The sequence below is a fragment of the Aythya ferina genome (assembly GCF_964211825.1).
Source record: "Aythya ferina genome assembly, chromosome: 4".
Lineage (NCBI taxonomy): Eukaryota > Metazoa > Chordata > Aves > Anseriformes > Anatidae > Aythya > Aythya ferina.
This window is the reverse complement of record NC_140300.1, coordinates 67,472,017-67,494,805: the sequence shown is the minus strand read 5'-3', so window position 1 is coordinate 67,494,805 and position 22,789 is coordinate 67,472,017. Positions and strand designations below refer to the sequence as shown.

The 22,789-nt window shown below is 39.4% G+C and overlaps 1 protein-coding gene across 1 annotated transcript in view; it reads right to left on the bottom strand.

The window, feature by feature from the left end:
* The window catches only part of GRID2 (glutamate ionotropic receptor delta type subunit 2), a 777,731-nt gene that overhangs the window by 47,578 nt on the left and 707,364 nt on the right, over positions 1 to 22,789 (bottom strand). Inside the window, exon 18 of the mRNA XM_084517560.1 lies at positions 16,106 to 16,272. Within this exon, the coding sequence (XP_084373686.1) occupies positions 16,106 to 16,272 (167 nt within the window). The remainder of the gene's footprint in view (positions 1 to 16,105; positions 16,273 to 22,789) is intronic.

The window sequence follows — 22,789 nt, the reverse complement described above, 5'->3', positions numbered from 1 at the left end:
GAGAACAAAGATTTGGGTTTAATAGTGACCCTAACCCACAAGTATGATCAAGTTGTGAAAGAGGCAAATGCTGTGCCAGAGTGTACCAAAGAAGAAATTTCTGACTTGAATTGTGGAAGGTACAGGTGTGATTTCATCTGACACACTGCACAACTGCCCTTACTGGCCTTCAATAAACTAGGACAAGTGCAGATATGAGATGCAGGGATAAACAAGAGAAAGGAGGCCTTATTGCAGGAGAATAAAAGCCCTTCTGAGGTACACAGAAAAAGAGGAGGAAAACTGAGAGCGAGTGAAGACAAAAACAGACAAAAGCAAGATAAGGAAAAGGCAGCATTAACAAAAGCAAACAGTAATACACTGGCTGTGAAGAAATCTGGACCGGACTTAGGAAGAACACTCTGACACGCAAGTCAGGAAAAGCTTCTCAGCAATAGCAGCACCAGAAAATACAAGACATTTCTTGCAGGAAAACACTCAAGTGAACAAAAAGCCCCCCAGACCGGTATTGAAATGCAGCCTGATGAATTTGTAAAGAAACCATATGGTGTGCTTGCCTATCGTAGCAGGATAATGGATTCAGTGACCCAGCAGATCCCTTAGATTCCTTTGGTCATATAACAGTAATAAAGTAAATTGCCTGTCGTTTTGTCTCGTGGGTCTTCTGCTTTATCAGACAAAGATCTTGGACTGCAGAGCTGAAACCAGTCCAGCGGTAACATTTGTGGGGCTTTGGATTGTGGTGAGGGACATGTGGAAGACCAAGAGCACTGGAGCAGTCCCCACACCTCTGCTCCTCTCCTCCTTGCAATGCCCAGCTTCAAATACCAAATGCCTGTGCTCCCTGCAGAGCCAGCATGGGAGAGGGGGCTGTGCCCCAGCACAACCCCAGACACAATTTGGAGCACCTGAGGGAAAGTATGGTGCTTTGAACGGCCTTGGGAACTGTCTGATACTTGGCTTTTGCCAACAGATTGTCTTTCAATGATCTAGAGTGATTGGTCTTTGTAAATAAAACCAGCCATATAATAGTAATGAACCGTTAACTGTGTTAATGCTAACCATACTTACTTAAAATGTTGTTATAAGAGAACATATAAATAGCTAAGCAAATGCAAAGTTGTTTCAGAGCTCTACAGGGGATATTAAATGATAGCCTCACTCCTGTGAGACCCTGACGATTTTACTCAAAAGTTAAGGTTTCTTTATTAAAAACACACTTCAGGCTTCCCGGTCCAGTAGAGATGTATTTACAGCAACCTACTTGTAACACTATTACTGTAGTTTTATCATTTATTATCTATGTATTATTGTTATTATTACTTATTATTAGCACCCATAGAGTAACAAGATGAAGGATGGACCCAAGTGTTAGAACTAGTGGATGGTTCGGGGACCATCCCTCAGTTCTGTGAGGATTTTATGCTCTTTCTTCTGTGCTAACATTTGGAAACACCATCTTTCCTTACACTTCTCATGTGTCTGTGAAGGAATATGAGATTATCTCTCACTTCACGAGCCCTCTATATAACCGTAATCTGAAGCCACTTTCTCTAGTGCCTATTGCTGATGATAATCCCAGATACACAATGTCAGCATGGCTATGAAATTGAAGCATGTTACGACAAAGTGCCTTCCAACACTGTTGAAAGTTTCAGCCTCCCATGTAAAATGGATCATTATGGTATCATTTTCATTCCGGCTTTGCTGTCAAGTTCTCTGTAGCAAAATTCCACCAAGGTTTTAAAATTGTCTCTTGTCACCTTGCATCCGACTGCCTCAGAAACATGTATGGCTGACTTCAGCCATCACTTTATCCTTAATTTCATCCTAAATAACCCCAACCCCGTAAGAACCACAGAAGAAAACTTCCCACTTTATTATCATATTGAACATATCATGTTCTTGAAATAAACCAGCATCACAAAGCTTTAATCCTCTTTCAACTTCCTCTAAATGTCATCAGTCAGAAAACTGTTAACTCAAGTGTGACAAGAAACCTTCTTCCTTTCCCCTGAGACTCCAGTGAGATAAGTATTATTTTTTTCCCTCAGAGGGGTTGATTACAAAAGAGTGAAGCATCAAGAAATGCAATCTCCAGCACATGATCAATATTGATACATTCAGTGTTGAGAGGCTTTAAAATGCAACCCAATGTATGGCAAAACCTTTGCTGTATTTCAAGGCATGTGGTTAGGAGATGCGCTGGGAAACCAGCTGTGTGGCTTCATCGGGCACAGGATAGAGCCTCCCTGCAGCAAGCCTGAGACACGTATATGACAACCTGTGTGCGATGAATCAATCCTCTTTTCCCTCTGGTATGAAAGCCAGACTCCTGATGGAGAAGTAGGCAACTCGTGTTCAGACTTTTGCCAATCAATAAGCTAAAGATCCATCCTCTCCTCTTTGTTAAACATAGTCCAACCTTCGAGCAGTCTGGGATGTTTCAAAACATCTCTGTTTGTGTCAAGCTGCTCAGCAAAATAAGAAATTTGTGCCAAGATGCGCCAGAAACATACTTCTTTTGTATTCAGTCTATCTTGAGAGGGCTGGGAAGCGGTTTCTCTGAATTTTGAAAGAAATTAATTTGATCCTGTCTATGTAGCGATAGAATGAGGAAATCTAATTTACACTTCTCCTCCTCCCCAGAATATTTAGCATGGATAGGGTTGCTTTATTTTAGGAAAAAAAAAAAAAATAATAAAATAAAAATATTTTAATAGATATATATTGTAATATTGCTCCAAGGCCCCACTTTACCAATTTTCTCTGTCAGTATTTTATGGAAAAGAGCTTGATAGATTACTCTTATGAACATGTGGCTTATTTATGTAATTATCTTTCATTTTCTCTACCAGTTTATGTTTATTTACACGGATTTCAACTTTCTCAGTACAGATAAAATTTCTGTGGGGAAATTTATTGGGTGGAATGGTTTAGTAGTCAAGGGTATGAAGCCTTCTATTTTGTGTTTATTACCTGGTAAAACCATATATAATTCAGGCAGCACTAAAGCATGCTGTTAGCACGTGTGGATCTTCTTCAAGCTTGCATGCAAAATCTAAGTTCTTAGACTTAGCTTTCCATTTGCTTCATAAAAAGGAAAAACAAACAAACCTGCCCATTTTAGAAGTGCCATTAGGCAGGCCCAAATTTCAACTGCAAGGGAAATATCTGCCTGCAGGTCCCACCCACAGTGTAACGCGGCCAGATGACCCGAGATGTGTGGTCAGCCATCGCTTCTGCAGCCTGTCTCCCCTGGAGCATTAGGGAAGCTTTGACTAAGCATCATAAAGGACATTAATGAGAGACCATAATTTTTTTTAAAACATGCCTCAGGGCTCCTTTGTAAACTGTTTCCTGTGATAAAATGGACAAGCCACATGCAGGGTTGGCAGACATATGACTGCTATAGCAACTTGCAGAATGGCTTCATAGATGTAGAACCATTTCTTTTATCAATCATTTTAAATGTCACCCTGTTTATTAAAGAACAAACCAATAGCATCTGGAGCTAATGTGAAAGACACATGTTATTGATTGAAGTCAAATGATCTACAGCCCCAAATATTTCTGTCACAAAGCTGTATTAGTAACTGATATTTTCTTTGAGCTACAACTACTTCTTCTGTCCATCAGCCTTCCTACCCTCCTTCAAGCATACAAGTTGCAACCATCTGACAGTAATTGCTATGACAACTGATGCTGGTCCCAAGAGTACGGAAGACAATACCAGCAGCAAAATTCAATAAACAGCGTAATGAAGCAGAACAGATCGTGGGAAGTTTGTGGTGGGTTCATGGTATGGACAGTAAGCAATCTGGAGTATTCCCAGATGTCCTGGGGCTATACATGCTCCAGGCTGGAGCATTCACATATGCTGCTGAGGGTGACCTAAGCGCCCTGAATAGGACAGAGAGATGCTTCAAAGTTACAGTGTGTAAGCTTAGAGGAGAAAGCAGAAGGCTGACTGCAGAGGAAGAGTGGTTTAAAAATCAAGCAAACAGATTCACAGACAGCGGGGCCAGAAAGGCCATTACAACACCTTATTCAGCATCCTGTGTGACAAAGGGTTGACTATGTCTTACAGCTGTAGGTAAAGCCAGAGGAAGATTTTCATAAGAGCAAATCAGGGTTAAGCAGCCTCCTCCCGTGCATTTTCAATTTTCTAAGCTTTCGGCTTACTAGCCTTCTTATGCCTGCCACAAAGTAATCGTTCAAAGACAAAAATCTAACATGTTCTTACAAAACTGAAATGAAATAAACACACTTGTTTTTATCTTCTCATGTTCTAACAATTAAGGAAATACCATAACCATATGTTAACTGTACAGCATCATTACAAGGCTGATTTAGGGTTGGCTGGCTGAATTAATTGCATTCCTCACCTCCTCTGAATTCAGACTTGCTTCATTTTGTCATGTCTGATTCTGGAACTATTATAAGCATTTATTTTTCCTATTTCTTTCTATCAAATAACAGGTTTCTACTTTCAACTTTAACAAAGATTTCAGTTTAAGAATTCCTAATGACATTCAAGTATCTAGCTAATACTAGTTAATTTAGCTAACTGCAGTGTTATCAAGGAACAGACAGGTAACACAAGAGAAACGATCAGCTGCAGTTCTGATTGACAGGGCTATGAGCAATTGCCTCATAATTTCATGATTTGTTCCCAATTCTGAGTTAAAAAGTAATCCTATGAATATTGTATTTCCTCCTTCAGGTCTGTGTTACTTCATTCCTTTAAAACCAAGTCCAAGAAGTTAGCTGAAATTTCTTTGAAAGAAATCCTTTCAGTGGCTCAAGTTCAGAGTGAGTAATGATGCCCCCAACTAGGAAATGATTCCATAGAAAAGTAAACGTTGCCAAGAAAGCTTCTTACAACCCTGCTGTCAAAGTGCAAGGACTCAAGGCAAGCAACACTAATGCCCCAAATGAAAGCCATGCAGGCTGCTGGAAAGAGCAGCAGACAAATAAGGACACTTCTTGCCCTGATGCCATGTTTACATTAGCACTGGCAGCACAGGAAGAGGCTCATGAAATCCAGTGTCAGGTCTAAGGAGAAAAGTACTTTTGTTCATAGGCAGCACACTGGGTATACTGCTATATCCAGGACCAATAAATCATCAGTTTTATCCACAAGCATCACAAACTGAGTTTTAAGAAGGCATCTCCAAACAGGAATAAACTGTCCTGTTTATCCAGGTCAATATATCAATCAAGACCTGCAGCATTTCTACTGCTGAATAAAGATACTGTGCTATTTACACAGAGATAACCCACACCGTCACTATTAAGATTCAGCCCTGCGATAATTCTAGCTGTAAAAGATCTGCCAGATGTGTATTAGTGATGTAAAGAGATGTAACATTTAAACATTTTAGCAAGGAGCTTATCATTGCCTAGCCAAGATGAAGGGCTAGCATCTCTGCTTTTTCTTCAAATTGGAAAATGATGCTAGTATGTATGGAAGTGCCTGTGGGGATCAGAAAGTGTCTCTGAGCAAGCATCTCTCTGAGCAAGCAAGCAAATCTTCAAAACTGAACCTAAAATGCAGCACTGTGGGAATCATCTTGGTCTGCAGTAGGCTGAAAAGAGCACAGCATGGTCTGCTCCCAGTGCTGTCAGCCCAGGACATAAGTCTCCTGGTGAGAGCCTCTTCCCCAGCCTTTACTTAAAACATAAGCTAAAACATGATGACAGCTCAGCTCAGCGAACACACAAACAGATCACGCTTCCTCCTGGAAACTGGAATAAAAAAAAAAACCAAACACCTTTCTCCTTCACCATGACCCAATCCCAGTTTGCCAGTTTTGAGGCACCCCGTGGACCCAAAGCTGCCCTTGCCCAGCTCCACCAGCCTGGCCAAAGGGCTCAGCGTTAACTGAAACAGCAGTAGGAAAGCACTTTGGGCAGAAACGAGGAAAAAGCAAACAGGGAATTTGAAATCAAGCTGGCAGGAGGGAGAGGAAGAATGGGGTGCTGGTGTAGCTCCCCACATTGCAAACTGGGGGCGAACATAAAACATACATGGTGCTGCCAGCATGGTGATGTACTTATATATACAGCTACAGATATATTTGTTCTTGGATTAAACACCTGCCAATGGTTCTTCCTAAGAGCCGTTATTTTCAAGAGACCTTATGTATTTCAATGGGAGTAAGACTGTTATTTAAAAAGAAAAAATAAAAAAAGTTTTAGGTATTTCTAATTTAAGAGGGACATAAAGAATGAAAACAAACCTTCATTGCCTCTGGCTTTTAACAATGCTTCATTTTCAATTGCTTTTTTTTCTATGGATTTTACACTTTTCTCCAGACTTATATAAAATCGTGGAAGGACGGAGGGGAATTTGATGCTGAGGGTGAACTCCGATAGCTTTTTGAAAGCCCTGACTGCTGCACAATACATAAGCGTGACTGTCAGAGCTAATGCCTTTATGTAGCTTTGTGTAGCACTTCACAGGCAAAAAAAAGAGAAAGGAACATAAATTCCCTGTTTCATGGGGATGCTAATCTTGGGCCTAACATCTAAATTATGCCAAAGATATATCTATAGGATTAAATCATCTCATTAGCTAGACCAGTAGAAATCTGGCGTAATTCTCTGATCTGAAGATCCATTGCTAATTAAGCAAAGTCCTCCAGAATCCAAGGGAACTAGTGCAGCCAAACGGTATCACAAAATAGAGGGCAAGCTTCTCAGCCAGCTGAAGGCTCAGCTCTGCATGCCTCCTCCTCTCATGTGTCACTCTAGGGATACCCCATGCAAACCCAAGAAAATTCAGTCCCAGGTCAGGAACTTCTAATCCCTGCACTAAAGGCTGCAAATCCCTCCTTATTATTCTGCTTCTTTTCTCTACAAATATTACTGTAACAGAATCCTTCCCTGTGTTTGTTTGTTTTTCCCCCAAGTTTATCTGTTCTGTGGGCTTCAGATATCTTAAAAGATACACATGCTCTCATTGGGCATATGTAGGAACCCCATCTATGAAACTGGAGCCAGTGTAGCTATTTCACCTTTTTATATTTTAAACCTTTCTGCTTTGCTGAGAGCAACTGCAGTATGTAGATATCTACAAAAGCAAGGTAATTCAGTGGCAGCTCTACTTCACTGCTGTGGAAGCTTGCCTCTTTTTACCCTCTTCTTTCAGTTGAAGACAACAGTAGTAAATGTAATGCAAAAAAATATTTTTTAAATTACAATAAGCATAAAAGGATTATTTCCTTTCCAAACAAGTGTGCTTCCCCCAGCATCCTAAACTGGAAGGGCTTAAAGATGGAACTTTCAAAGCCCCTGCATGTATTTAAGCACATGTGAGAGAGAGATGTGCTCATGTGCCATGATAAATTACTACCAAAAGGACTTAAAGTTAATCAGCAGTGTAAGTACCCTCTCGGGCTAGGCCAAAACCCCTCATTATATTGTGCTGGGACTGTAATGGACTGATTATTAAAATCCTTCTGTTGAGAGTGATCATTAGAGGAATACGATAAAGCATTTGATTAAGAGGAAGTCAAAGTAAGATGTACTTTACTCAGTCACTACCAGGAAGCAGAAAAGAGCAATTTTCAATACCTTGAATATCAGCATAAAAAATTAGATATTTCCTGATTAATTTTGTTGTGTGGGATTATAAATCCTGCCTTGCACTCCTCTCCTCTCTCTCTCTCTCTCTTTTTTTTTTTTTTTGGCAGGTCTTTTCAAGCTTCTATTTTCTATTCATTTAGTCTAATTTTATTCTGTTTTATCTATTGTTTTATTGAGCAATTTCATTATTCTGGTTCTGTATAAGACTTTTCCCTTACTCAGGAACTGCAGTCTGTAATAACAGCAATCAAGGCAGTTCATTCTGACAAATGTGTGTCAGAAAAAGACTGCTGTGACTTTGAAATATTGAAAGTGACTGATAACATAATGTGTGAAGCAGAATAAATGCATACAAATGGAAGTTTTAGCTGAGCAGTCAAAGTATGAACTAAATACAGTGTCAGAGCCCTGCACTGAAAGCTCTATGTGCAGGTGGGTACAATGGCAAATTGCTAAATGCACTTTGCAAAGTGTTTTATGAATAAAGTGGCAAGCACAGTTTTTTTTCTTGGCCATACCATCCTTATTTCCTGTTTGCACTTAGCCATAAAGCAGAATGAAGTCATGTTTAAGTACAAAATGTGGCTCTGGAAAGCACTTGGCTTTTATAAAAGTTGTCAGATCTATGATGGCTGGGATCAAGTCCCTGCTTTATTCTGTGCAAATCTAGCTTCACTGGCACTAAAGTAGCACACAAAAGATTGTACAAACAAGAGTCCCAACCATTTCCAGTTGATCCGTGTTAGTAAATGCTTCTATCTGGTTTGACTCCTCCAAAGCCTATAGTGCTAAGGGTTGCTTGCTTGGTAGCCCATTCTGAACAAGGTCAATGATAGGGACCTACCTCTTCCTTGCATGCTAATTCAGCGAAGGAAGACACCTCTGCTACAAACCCTACTGCTGCTCTTCCTTGGCTCTACACCCCAGAAGCAAAATTCTTAGCTTGGGTATCGTCATACCCCCACATTGTCATACCATCACATTCACTATTTACCAGAGCACTTTTCAGCTTAGAACAGGCTTTATTTTCACACAGAAGCCTTTCATTTTTATCTGGAAAACAGGACCAGCTGAAGATTAGCTTTATGACCCAGCTAAAGGTCAATTACCACCTAAACTAACAAAAAGGGTTAGGAAAGGTCTATTATTCTCTACCATTTTGCTACTCTTGCTCATTTTATCAGAAACCTGTGTTTTATCAGAAACAGATAGTACTATACTATACTACACTACTAGTACTATACCAGGTAGTACTGCCACAGGGGTAGGGGAGCTAAACCCTTTTTTGTGGTTATTACGGTTCTCCCAAAAAGGTTGTCACACAGCCAGATCCCTCTTATTTCCTGGGAAAACTTTGCACTCACTTTCCACCTCAGTTTGAAGTCAAGACTGATGCCCAGTTAAACCTGTTCCCCTCAAGGCTGATGGACAAAAGCATAAGAGAAGGTGGCCACAAAAACTGAACAGTACTACAGGAAAGGGTGCATTAACTGCAAACATAACCTCTTCATTAGAGATTCATAAAATGGAAAGGTCTCGGAGGGAAGCCACTCACTTTTAGCTTTACTGTCATCAGATTTATAACCAAGAAGTTTCAAATTCGGCAGTCGTGCGCTCACTCTATAAAACTTTAAAACACATGAACAACTCAGCTAACAATAAACGTTACTTCCATCTCGTTGGTTGAGCAACACTACTGCCTCTGACTGTACTGCTCAAGCATCTTTGGTCACTATGTGGTCATTCTGCAAGACAAATGTGAGGTAGCTATAGAAATGGACAGGGTTAGTAAGAAATAGTTCACAAAGTGATGTTTACCAGCAATTTAACACATTACAATTAGACTTTGGGGTAGTTCAGGACTAATGATGTGGAACTTCTATGCATAAACAGCTTGCCTGGCTTGTCTTTCTGAAACTGAATGCAGTGCCCTTTCGCAAAGCAAAGAGCGGCAAGGAAAATGAGAACATGGGGAGGTGTCTTTTTCATGGCACCTCTCTTCCAATGTCCAGCAACTCTCCACATATATTGGATACAGAGCACACAAAGCAGGCAAGCTTTTTTGTCACAAAGCAGGCAAGCACTTCTCTGATTTTCATAGCTCATTGCTGTACGAATGCAAGAAGATCTAATGCCTTTCCCTTATGACTTTCTTCCTCATGCTTCATCAGACTGCTGCTACTTCTGCATCCTCTAACTTACCCCATCAATTAATATTATATTTTAAAAGCCCGCTAACCTGCTAGTTGCTGTTATATATTTTCATGAATACATTTTCCATTATGTGCATGTTATAAACTTCAGACCTGCTGCAAAACCTTTTAAACCACCCCATCAGTTAATATTACAGCATACTAAAAAGTTGCTAAAGTGTGTTTCTGTAGGTGTCCCTGTCTCTTTCAACTTCCAACCATGAATCTACCATGGACGTAAGACTTTCAAGGCATGGAGATCTATTGTGGTTTATCTCAGAGGACCTGGGTCAGAAACAAGGAAGGTGGATGTGTTTTGAGACCTAAGGCCTAATGCAATTCCTCGTTTCACTCCTGCAAATCTAATGTACAGTTGTAAAATAAGGATAGAATGTGTTTTTTTTTTTTTTTTTTTTTTTTTTTTTTTTTTTTTATGACTGATAAATATTACTTTGCTATGTTAGTAGAGGGATTTTTACTTAACATCCTGCTTTTCTGAGAAACTATCTTGTTATTATGTGCTACTCTGAAGTTAACTCTTTTCTTAACAGTGATTATATCTGAATTAATTAATGCTAGATCCTCATGTCAAATTGCTCTGAAATCTGGAACTAATTGTCACATTCTCCTTTAATGTAATTTCAGTTATATGAACTTGTGACATGATCTAAGGGCAGTCTCTAAGAATTAAAGATTTCTATTTAAAAATCAGAGTTTGCTTCAGGTCCAAAGATCCTCCCAATTTGCAGAATTTTCTAATTTTCTGGTAGAATAAAAAGTTCTTGGTGTGTGTGTAGACAATTTTACTACCTTCTCTGCTGTATTTTTCTAATTTTTTTATATGCAGCTCAGAACAGCATTGCAATTCTAAACAAATAATGGAGGCAAAGCAAACCTGAGCTCTTACTAATGGCATCTACTTACTGTTCTTCTGATGATCTCTGTATTTAATCACGAAAAATCCAATTAGATCATTATGGCCAGCCCTCTACCGGGTTAGGATGTAAACTATAACTCTTCTTTTACCCATGTCTGGCAAAGGATAAATTAGAAAGTAAGGGTTATTCTCTTGGATTTTCATTGAAAAAATATGTGGGGGGAGGAATTTCCTCAAAGAAAGGGGTACATAGTCCCAAGGACTCAGAAAAAGAAATGAAGGTAGTTGGGAAGGAAGTAATTTTCTTTGCACTGTAGTCTTTGGACATCAGTGACCTCCAAGACAGAATGAAAACCTGAGGAGAGAGAATTAATAGCGAGGAGACAAGAAGAACACATATTTATGACTCAGGGCAGGAACTTTCTAAAACTCAGGGTTTTGCTGATGAGATAAAAAAGGACAAGAAAAAAAAACACATACCATTTATTTAAAGCATACCTCTAATGATTTGCTAAGGGGGAGTCTGAAACTCTACATGATGGCTTTCTCTTTGCCTCTAAAGTTTTGGACATCTGAAAAAGGCAATGCTTTCTGCTAGTGAGGTGTCTTAAAGCTCGCCATGGGGAAATCATTATAAATCTCCATTTCATTTTTTCCCCCAGGACAGAAAGAAATGACTGGCTTCTCTAGATGAAACAAAAATTCTTTGTCACCCTTTGTGATTTATGCCAAATTAAATTTGAGGTTTCTGCAGAAGCTACACAGTGGCTGTACCTTCCATGAAATGTGCCATTGCATACTCGGCCCCTAACAAATGAATACCGGGAGGCGCGTGGCTGTTGTTTCTTCTTTTGCACACAGACAACTTCATGCATCCGGGAACCTGTGCTTGGCCATGGCGAGTGCTGTTTAGGGAAATACAGCTGATGAACAATGAGCAAGAACCCCATTCTGCTTAGCCCTGTGGTTCATTTTGCCTTTTTTTCCCCCCATTGTTGCTGTTTCCTTTTAGTTAAAAGTGAAGTCATTTTGGGCAGAGTGCACATGAACAGTGTTGGAATATGAGAAATGCAGCACGACTCTAGTTTAATTTCTCAGTGGTACTTGGTTCTGACAGCTTTGAGTTGCTTAAGTGAGAAGCTGGCCTCTGATGAGTGTGAAATTAGTGTTCCTTTTCCCTCTGCCTCTAACACGCTGCCTGGCTGCAGAACAAGTGAGTCCACCAGCAGAGGAAGGGGGACGTGAATGGGATCAGAGAGCTTCCCCACCACCTCCTCCTCGACCCCCTCCAGAAGCCAGCCACCGGTGCAGTGCTCGAGCCATTGCTGCTGCACTGCAGGCAGCACGGGCAGCCTGTGAAGTACTCTGAAAGAGCGTGCAATTATATTTATGCCTTCCAGGAGGCAGTGGAAGTTTTAAAGTTTAGGGCTGAAAAGACTTAATAGGTGTCAAACTCAGTGTCAGTATACGGTTCCTTGTGAATCAAATGACACATCCTCTTCAAGATCTCCTACGAAATTTGGCAGCTCCTATTATTAAAGTCCCTGTCATTACTTTGAAAGAAAAATAGAGAGACAGGGAAAACTGACACACTGCATGGAGGCTGCTAGTGCTCAGAAGGTAAAGCCTGAGCGACAAAGGCAAGGGGACAGCAACCCACCTGAGCACATCAACTGGCTGCCTAATGGCATGGCCAGATGCAGTTGTTAAGATCTCCGACACATGAATGAAGTCATCAGGATGCTATGACAAGTACCTCATTCAAATATTACCCTTAGCATTTCCTATATTATTTGTGCTACTGACACACATTATTTTTTGGATGGACTTGAAGGACCTGCTTTGAGAGGCAGCAATAGGCAGAAAGTGGTCACAGCAGCTGCCTGGGACCCCTGCTGGCCACTTCCCCATACCCATTACAGCAAAATGCTAACCTCATTCTGCAGTCCGACCTCTTGCTGTTGCTCATGTCTTTTATTTATTTATTCATTTATTTTTGCCTAGAAGAGATTTTCTGCATATGAAAAAGAAAAGTCTCAAAGATCAGTTTCTTTGCAGTGCTTTCAGTTGGCTTACAATAAACTGTACCCATAAAAAAGGCTTTTTTTTAAGGTATACTGATACTGCTCTTTAAATGACATGACTCTTCTCATCAAAAACTTTTTGTTCATCTCCAAAATGTTAGATTTCCTTCAGGATGGAGAGAATAACCCCGAACAGGGTTTTCTGGTGTGGCTGAAATTAATTTTTTAACAGTAAATGTGCACAGTTGCTAAGTTATGTGAATTTTGCCACAGCCAGTGGTAAACAGTGGCACCAGTATTTCACTGTTCCCAAGACTACGTTTATAAATAAAATTCTAAGTTTCAGCTGCATCAGTTCAAATATGTGGCAGTGCTCAGTCCTCTCTCTGAAGGCTGGAGGCATTTCTTTACACCTGTAAAATTATGAACACAGGTGTACTGATTGTTAGCACCATCTACACACCGTGCTCCAGGCACTGCAGCCTGTGTGCCTTGCATGTGTTAATCCCCTAGAGAACAACATAGCAGACATCCCAAACAGTGTGTGTTTGGAAATCCCAAATGTTTAAACCTCACCAGTGTTATCATGACTGCAACTCATGCCCCGTAGCCTGGGGAACGAGGGGTGAGTCACCTCTCTATCTCTTTTACTGTTTCTTTGGGAATGGCCTGAATGTTCAGAAAAAATAATGAAAAGCCTTAAACTCATGCCCATGCTTCCTGCACCGAGACCAGAATCTCCTGTAATCTTGCCAGACCTTTTACAGATGCACCCTAGGGATTTCACACTATGCAGCTTATGGGTTTCTATGAAATTTCATAAAAGAGAAGCCCTGTATTTTCACATAAATATATTTATTTTGGGAAAGATCAAGAAATGCCAATATATTTCAATCCAGTTCCCTACTGCATTAAAGAATGTGAAATATTCATGTGAACATTTGCTAATCCCACCCAGTGAAATCTACTTTCCTCTCTATTTAGTATGCAGGCTGCAGCAGCTGAAGGTTGTTCAGCCTTTTCATTAGGAAAAAAAAGTAAGGATGATTTGTGAAAACCACATGGAAGTAATCATAAGGAACGGTAATGAAGGGTTTTTGGAAAAAAACAACAGCTTGTAAGCTACCTTGTAAGCATGATTCCTCTTCATGTGTTTGTTTCTTATACTATGCTTTGCAGATTCAAAGTGTAAATTTGTATTTATGGACATCATTACAAGTGCAATATAGTAAGATCTCATAATACAGAAATAAAAGTATAAGGGCAGCACAGACATTTGCAGAATATACATCTCTTAATTCTCCGTTAGGTAGCATAACTCAAAGCAAATTCCAATTTCTCTGCTCAGCCATCAGTCTTGATAATGCAACAAGTTATTTTCTCAGCAGTTAAGTTTTGCATATCTATCCAGACCCTCTTGTGGTCAAAGATCTCACAAATAATCCCTTTCTTCATCTGGCTGAACTCAGATAACTATAGCAGGAAACTGAAAATGAGGAAGTCTGAGTGCCTACGATCTCTGATTTCACCAGGGAAAAACATCCGACCTTGGGAATTCATTTAAGTCCCCTTATGTTATATATTCCCTTAGTATTAAATGGAAGTGGCATTTACTTTCCACTGAGAGATGGTAATATTTAAATAGTGCTTCGAAGGTCCTCAGATAAAAAGAGCTATACATGTGCAAATTCTTATGCTTCTTTCTGCTTTCCCACACCTTCAAAATATAATACACCGAATTTTTGTTATGAAATAAAATTGTTCTTGGAAATGTCAGGCCTGCACAGACCAATGATCCAGAAGTTGCAGAAGGCATCAGAAGACCAGCCTCTCCAGGTGCTGAGTACTGTGATGCAGAAGATAATCTCTTACCAGAGCCAGCTGTGACCATCTCCATGATGTACTGAGAACTACAATAACTCTATAAATGATGTCAGAAACCATTCCTAAGGGGCGGTTTGGATACAACCACCTTGACTTACAGAGCGATAGTGGGGCAGACAAGGAAAGCTCATCTGTTTGCCATGCCATGCCACTTGGCAGGTATGTTAAATGTAATAAAGACACAGCCTATGAAGTTCCCCTGTCTTCAAATGTTTGTGCTCAAGCTTAAATGGGTAATGCTCTGAAGAAGACAACTTAACACCTTGACTAACACCTGAGACCTCTAGCAGATGGAAGCATGTCTAGGAAAGATTACAGAAAGAAATTTTGCTCCTTTGTTTTGCATGGAGAACCTGACCAGAGACTTCTAACGGACAGCACCTGGTCATGTCCAGAATATTAAAGCATTCATTAAATAATGGCCTATAATGCTAATTGTAATACATAAAGCAAATATATACGCTTCATTGAAATTAAATTTGTTGTTGATCCTATGTCAGCAAAAACTTCAGCTGAATCATTCCAAAAATACAACATTTTCAAAGAATGTAAGCCTTCCTTATTTGTTCAGTATATGTGAGCAGATATTCAGACACTGATTTCTCTGGATCTGCATACTGCTACTCATTAATCACATTTTTCACTGTCTCATTCTAAAGTCTGAAAGCAGAGGCAAGAGCCTGAGTGAAGCATATTAGTATGATACAATGGTCCAGCCACACTAAGAAAATTTCTTCACAGCTACTGTAAAATTTTGTTACATGAATCTGATGCAAAACTAAAAAAAAAAAAAAAAGAAACTGGGTTGAAAGAGTAGGTTTAGAATGAAAAAGAATCATGAGATTAACCCACATCTTCTCCTAACAGTCAGACCATCAGACCACAGATGCACGTGTATTTTTTTATGTATGTTTCACACACATCTTGATTTAGGAAACAATAGTGGAATGAAGCATGAATGTTGCAAAGGCGCAATCCATAAAATTAATTTAGCACTTCAGTTTCTACTAGGAACTTAGTACCAGAAGTACGTCCAGAGATCTCATTTTCACAGACCAAGAGATTCATTAGTGTTGGGATCAGCATCTATGCTTTTGGGTTCTAATACAGGTTTTTTCACTGAAACATCAAATATACTTGTTCATCCCTTCAGTTTTCCCATCAGCTGTCAGGTTTACCCTTTTCTCTTTAAGAGAACTCTTCTATAACAGGAAAGGTTATAGAATAATGTCCATCTAAAACAAATGCATCAACTCTTTTCTCAATTTTCTGTTAACGAAGTTCAGCCTATCTCCTAATGTTCATCATGAGAAACAAAAGCAAACCAAATAAAAGCAACAAGAAGTATTCTTAAAGCAGCTTCTACAAACTTGAACAACCCTGTATCTTCGAGAAAATGAATGCCTATGCAAGAAATCATGAAGTAGATTGCAAGAACAATGTTTTCCCTTAGCAGAAAATTAATTTCAAAGAACGGTCCAGAGTTGAGAGAGACCTTCTCTTAGGACCTGTTTTTCCTTTCACCGAGCACTTACCTTTGTGAGAAAACATCTCGATAGGGGCTGCCATGCTGCAGTGCAATTCCATATCCTCTGTCCGCAACAGTGTTCCCGACCGTGTAAAAAGAGCAGTCTCCATCATTGATGGCCACATATTCCAGTACCGCTGCATCCCATACAAAGGCATAGTTCCCATATTTCACCTGCAGTGAACAGAACAAGAGCTTAGATGGACTGTTCAGTCCAAAAGGAGGTCAGTGAACCTCAAAAAGGTGGCAGTATCAGCACAATCTGTTCTTTGAAGAAAAAGAAGTTTGGGTGCCCAAGAGCTGTCAAAACCAAACACGCACCATGACTGTTACAATGTGGTGCTTTGGTTGAGCAGCTCAGCAGAAATGGAAGAAACGTGATCTGTGAACAACATGCCATCACTGAAACAATCCCATGTGAGAACATTTATTTTCCCTGCTCAGGGAACCAGAGGAAACAAGAGAAAACACCAAGCTCCCTCCATCAGTGTTAAATTTCACCCCTAATCTTCCACTGAGCTTTTTCTTTGAACCAGTAAAGCAACTATTCAGTGGGAAGACAGGTATTCACACAGGGAGAAGTGCAGAAGGGTATATGTGGATATCCAGATGGAAGAGTGCAGTTCAAGACGGTGCACACGTCAGTCATGCTTCACGTTCCCACAGATGGCAGGAACACCCATTTGTCTTTTGGACTCGGTGAATGATTGTGGACAAGATCACACCAACTAGTGTTTTTCTTTTTATCTTTTCTTTTCTTTTTTTTTTTTTTTTTGGAGATAGTGTGTGTTTCTCTCAGTTAGAGCCAACATGAAGGATTTTATATATCTTCAAAGACTTTTGTACAGCAAGAGCACCTAAGTCATTCTGCTTGATTAAGATAAATCCAAAACAACTCATTATCTCTATAGGCTTCTGAAGTAATATTTTACCATCCGCTACATTTGAAACAAATCTAGATTATTTTTTCTTAATTTAAATTTATGGAATGTGTACAACATTTTAAAATGTATTCAGAAAAAAGCTTTTAAAAACAGAAGTGTGATCTAAATAAATGCTCTTCTATTTCAGTGAGTTTTCACTTTCTAGTCTAGACACGTTTCTCTAAAAAACAAAACAAACAAAAAACAACACAAACCTCTCTATATGTTGTACCAGATTGTGTACCAGTTTCCTGCTTTGTTGGTCTCTGTGTTAGACCTGAAGAATCACTTTGCTTTTTTTTTTTTTTTTGACTGTCTGCTTGGCTTCACTCAGAGTTTTCCCTATGCCATATTAGCCAGCTATGCTGTAAAACCAGGCTCAACCCATTGACTTTGTACATCTAATGGGAATAAATATGTGACAGCTAAGTGAAAAGTAAACAACACACAAAAAGGCCATCTGGGGCCAGGCAATCCAAAGAGAATTCAAAACCCAGTCAGCATATCAAGATAAGCAATGTCAGTACATCATCTAGATTAGTCTTTGACAATGTAGATTATGTTTTTAAAGACTGTTTACACATAAAAGTTACTGAAGCAAGTCACACCGGCTGCTTGCTCACAAGATACAGTGCACAAGGAACTATTGCATTTGGGACACATTCCTTTTCATGCATAATCAATCTAAATTAGACACTGCAGGCCTGGGAAGGGAATTCTTCCTATTTGCATTTGTAGACATGGTAGCAGGAGGATTCGTGTAGATGTTGGAGCAGTATTATCTGTGGACTCTGAGTGATTGGCAGGATAAAAAAAACATGTTTTCAAAATACATACACACATTAATGCAGGACTGGGTTTGTTTTAATGTTCAGGCTCTGAAAATGGTTAAGAATGCTCTTTTGTCTCTCACTGGAGGTTTAGGTCTATCTAAATGGCCAGGGCATAGAGGGTACAAGAAACCTTATTGTTAATAAACAATACAACTTGTATGCTTATCCTAAAGGCACCACAACTCACAGAGTGCTTACTAGCTTCATTTTGTGCCAGTGCACTTACTCTGATCTTCCTAAAGGCACCACTTGGCTAAGAAATAGATAGCATGAGTGAGAAAAAAGTGCTTTCGGGGAGCATTTGAAAGGATAATGACTCAGCCTGGAAGGATCATGGTGTGCAGGCAGTAAGGGAGGGAAATAGGAGGCAAGAGCAGAAGATCAGAAGTGGGGAAATAAATTATGAAGAGGATCAGATGGACTTTCCACACAGAAGAATTGAGAAAAAGCATGGTTTAAAGAGATGAGTAGTTTTACATATAGGTAAATAACCTTTGAGGTGATGACAAGAGCAGAGGAGCATGTTTTGACACCTGCTCTTGTCATACCTCACCCTTTTAACATCCTATGGCATTGAATTCACATAAGTGCTTGTAAAAAGACTTATCAGCTGCTCAGCTGGTCAGGAAGAATTCTCTTGATTTGGCTGCCTTGCTGTAAAACAACTCACAGTGAGAATATAAAGTGGTAAAACTGCTTACTGTCAATAATAGCTGTGATGAAGTGTTATATATAATATCCTTAGAGCAGACCTGATAATATCACAGTTCATGGTAACAAAAAGATATTACTTCTCACTGATAAGATCACAGTGAGTCTTGGTTAAAGCACATGAGGCAAGAGAGAGTGAAGAGCCGGATGGAATCATCCCAACCATCTACCTTCAACACATGATTGCTCCATGCAGCAAAATACATTTTTAAAGCATTTTTGTCCTTTTTATTTACAAATCTATGCAATTCAAATCCATACAGCAAACGTAAGTTACAACTGCCAAGCATGCAATCATTCCCTTTATTGAACTACTCCTCACCCTAACAGGTTTTAATGCTATTCAAGGTATTTATTTTTACCTTATTATTATTACTTTTTAAAAATAATGTTCTCTCACTCCTAGTCTCTGAGTTATTTTTCCTTGTGAGGTTCTAAATACTTTAATTTGGGGGCTGACATCTTTTAATTATTGATCAGCTTTTCCATTACTTATTCAAGCTGGATATAGCTAATAGAGCCTTCTTTATTTTTTTTTTTTCTTGCAAATCGATCATTTCAGCCCTCCCATTAGCAGTAATACTACTTTTGAACTATCTCCAATTCATAATTTTCATATGAGGAAAAAAGTCTTGTCTTGCTAAGAGACAACCAGGGTGTTCTAGCAGGTCATGAGAAATCTTCAGCAAGAACTTCTTCTGAGGTTCACAGCATCAACCACCTGTCCATGGATCTTCCACACTGCTTCAGCCTTGTTTTAACCTAAAAATCATAGAATTGTAGGATACCCTGACTTTGAAGAGACCTACAAGGGCTATTGAGTCTAACTCCTGGCAACATGCAGGACCATCCACAAATCAAACCAAAGATCTAAGAATAAAATTTTGCTGGTGTACAGCACATCTTGAACACTGCTGATGTTGTATAGATTTGCACCTACAGAGACCTACAGGTAGACTGAAAAAAACGGATGATGCTCAGGGAGGAGGGAGAACAGAATTTCAGAACAAAAAGTCAGTTAAAAACCTATGCCCCTCACTCTCTCTTGCTTTCTGTGAGAAGTGCATATTTTTTAGCTTTCCAATAGCAACGCTCAAGACTTCCACTTTGGACCTCAAAATGAATAACAAGAATGCCAGCTCTACGTTATCAGAAAAAGTTAAAGAGCTTATGGTCAGTCAATTATGGGGGCTAGACAAAAGCAAAAAAGAAATGGCTTTTTGTAACTAGTGGCAGATCTCCATCTCCCATTCTCAATTTCCACGCCATTATGGTGACATCTTGAGTTGAGATAATGACATTTCAGGATGGTGGCAAACCTGAATGTGGTTTATACAGCGCAGGATGGCTGGGGAGGCATTTGTACAGGGGCAGCATGTTAGCATTCAGCAGCCACCCCTGCCTTGCTGCCTGCCGGTACAAGGAGAACTGAGCTTTCCAGCAGGATCCCCCCGGCAGCATCCTGCCTGTCAGCACAGCAGAGGCTAAAAAGGTTTCGGAGTATCTGATGACTATTGCCATAAAAACAAAAGCAGAGGAAAATCGAATCTCTTAGTTGTTCATAAGGGTATTTTGAACTCATGAGCTATGCTGGTCATTAAGTGAAACCAGGAGGTACGGATGGTACCAGGCAAAAATACTTGACTTCACTTTATGGTTTTGTGAACAATTTCAAAGGAGTTACTGTAAAGAGAGTTGTTATAAAGAATAAGGGCCATCAGCACATAGATGGTAAAACTATTTCTCTAAGGCTATTCTATTTCTATTTTCTATCACTGCACATTTTCTGGGTTTTTATTTGCTGAAGCCCTGGTCTGTAGACATTAGTGTAAATTTATCCTCGATGATTCCACCAAGAACCAGTTGAATTATACTAGGAAAGCATTTAAAGCCATTACGCTGTTGTATATGCACATATTTTATGCCAACACTGATGTGAATAGTATTTCTTCTCACAGCTAACCCATTCATGAAGAGTAGGATGAATAATGCATTTGTGTACCAGCATTCCATAAATACATTTCCAAGTGTAAAAAATTATAAATTTCAGGAAAAATAATTGTAACTAAACAGCAAACAACTACTACAATTTTTCAGACTTGAATTCTTGGACAATACCTTTTCTGTATTTCAAATTCCTCTTTAAAAGAAATACAAGGAATCCTCATGAAGGAAAAATATGAAATAAGGAGCAGGATAAACAGAATTGGCATTTATTTTTCCTCTTTTAAATATTTCATCATATGTAATTGTGTTACCTACTATAAAAAGAGAACAAAACGGCATTTAAGGCTTGCGAAATCTTAAGATTCAACTGATTCCAATTATACGAATTTTCTGAGAGAAAATCTGAAAGTGGTAAGATAATGCTGACTGGGCTCATTTTCTCAGTATCCTGTTCCCACATGGTGGTGATGCTTTCCCTGTGCATCTCCATCGCGAGGCAGGCACCATCCTTCCCCTCACACCACTGTGCACCATTCTCTGTCTACAAAGTTGCCAGCTGTCTTTTAGCCAAGAACACGTGAACAGAAACAGACTCTACCCCTGCATACAGCAGCATTGGCTCTAGTTCTGACCTAAAAACAACCAAGGACACTGATTAATCACCTGCTTCATGTGGTACGTTCAGTGGCACTCCTTACACGTACTCCTCTGTTGATCATTCCACTACACTGACTATGCAGGGAAAAAACACCATCAGATGCTGCTAGTCCTATGCCTATCACTGTGAACCTGAGACTTTGGCATATATAAACACTAAGTTTTCTAACAATTTTTGCACTTTTGGTATGTAAGCAGTAGCTGCAGACTGCAGAGGGCTGTGCTTCATTTTGCAAAGCAGCCTTACGAAGGCTCTTATTATATGAGGAAAGAAAAAAGGGAACAAAAGCAAAGGAAAATTTGCAAATATATAAGTGAGAGCTAATATACATAATGTGGATATTGTGCTCTGAAATGGGAAAAAGCGAAGATAAAATTTATGGTGGAAGCTTAAATCAGGATTTTTGTGTTGCCAGATGTTGCCAAATAGTAGTTAGATGGCATCTGCAATTACATCTTTTTTTTTTCTTCATTTTTTTTTTTTTTTTTTTCAGAAGGGACTGAAGACACATTGATCTCCATAATCCTCCTGCAAAATGAAGATGCTGTTTATCAGGCTGAAGCAGAAGTCAGATCTGCCTTCAGAGAAATTCCAGTTTGTTAATTTATTTTCCTTCAGGAACTAAGATTTCAAACCTTGGTCTTGGTTCACAAAGGGAACAATTTCTGGATTATCTCTGTTTGGATCCCTGTGAAATAAAATCTCACATTTCACTTTTGTAGAGCAAAACCGAACCCACTTATTTAGCATTCTCTCCAAATTATACTATTCATAGTTCTTAACTACAATGTTGGAGCCTCTTACCACATACTTCCCTGTAAGCTGGCATCAGTGGCTGACCTATGCAACTTGAGTGCAAAGCAGTCATGCAATCAGAGAAGAATAAACTGAATTTGTTAGCTCCTTGCAGTACAGATTGGGATTTGTATCCCCATGGTGGTCTTAGAGCACAGAATAAAATTTTCTGTGTACATAAAACTCTATTTAGTCATCAAGGCAAGCAGCTAATTAAATAATAACAACAACAACAATAATAACAATAAAAACAACTTCAGGATGTCATGTTGCAGTGTCCACAGAAAGCTATTTAAATTCAAGGGTCACTGTTTGACAAACACCGAAACTTATTCTCAGTATTTAATCAAACAGAAAAGTGCAGAATCATTTCTAAAAGCATTATTGAGCTTAGTGGCCAAGAGTGAACAGCAGCAGGAAATGAAACCTTGGGGAGCTTAGGGAAAGAAAGAAGAGGTTAGAAATCCCAACCTCATCTCCTCTTCTGTATGAAGTTTATCTTTCATTACACTGGCATATCAGCTTCAATGGCATGTCTATTTTCTCCAGATAAAACTTCATCAGGAAAAGCATTAATTTCTTTTATGCAACCTGCCACCAACTTCTTGAGAAGAGCCTCATCATCACGTGTACTTTTGTTACAGTGGGCAGACCTAGAGTAATTCGTCTGGAGTTAGAAGAATAACTGAGGCCCGAGAGCACTGTAATGAGAGAGGGCCTTTGTGTTAGACTGGTTTGCCTGTGCTCAATGCATTCATATTTTACCATTGCAATTAAATGCATCTTGAAATATAATAACCAGAGCAAAATAGAGCGGAGGCCAA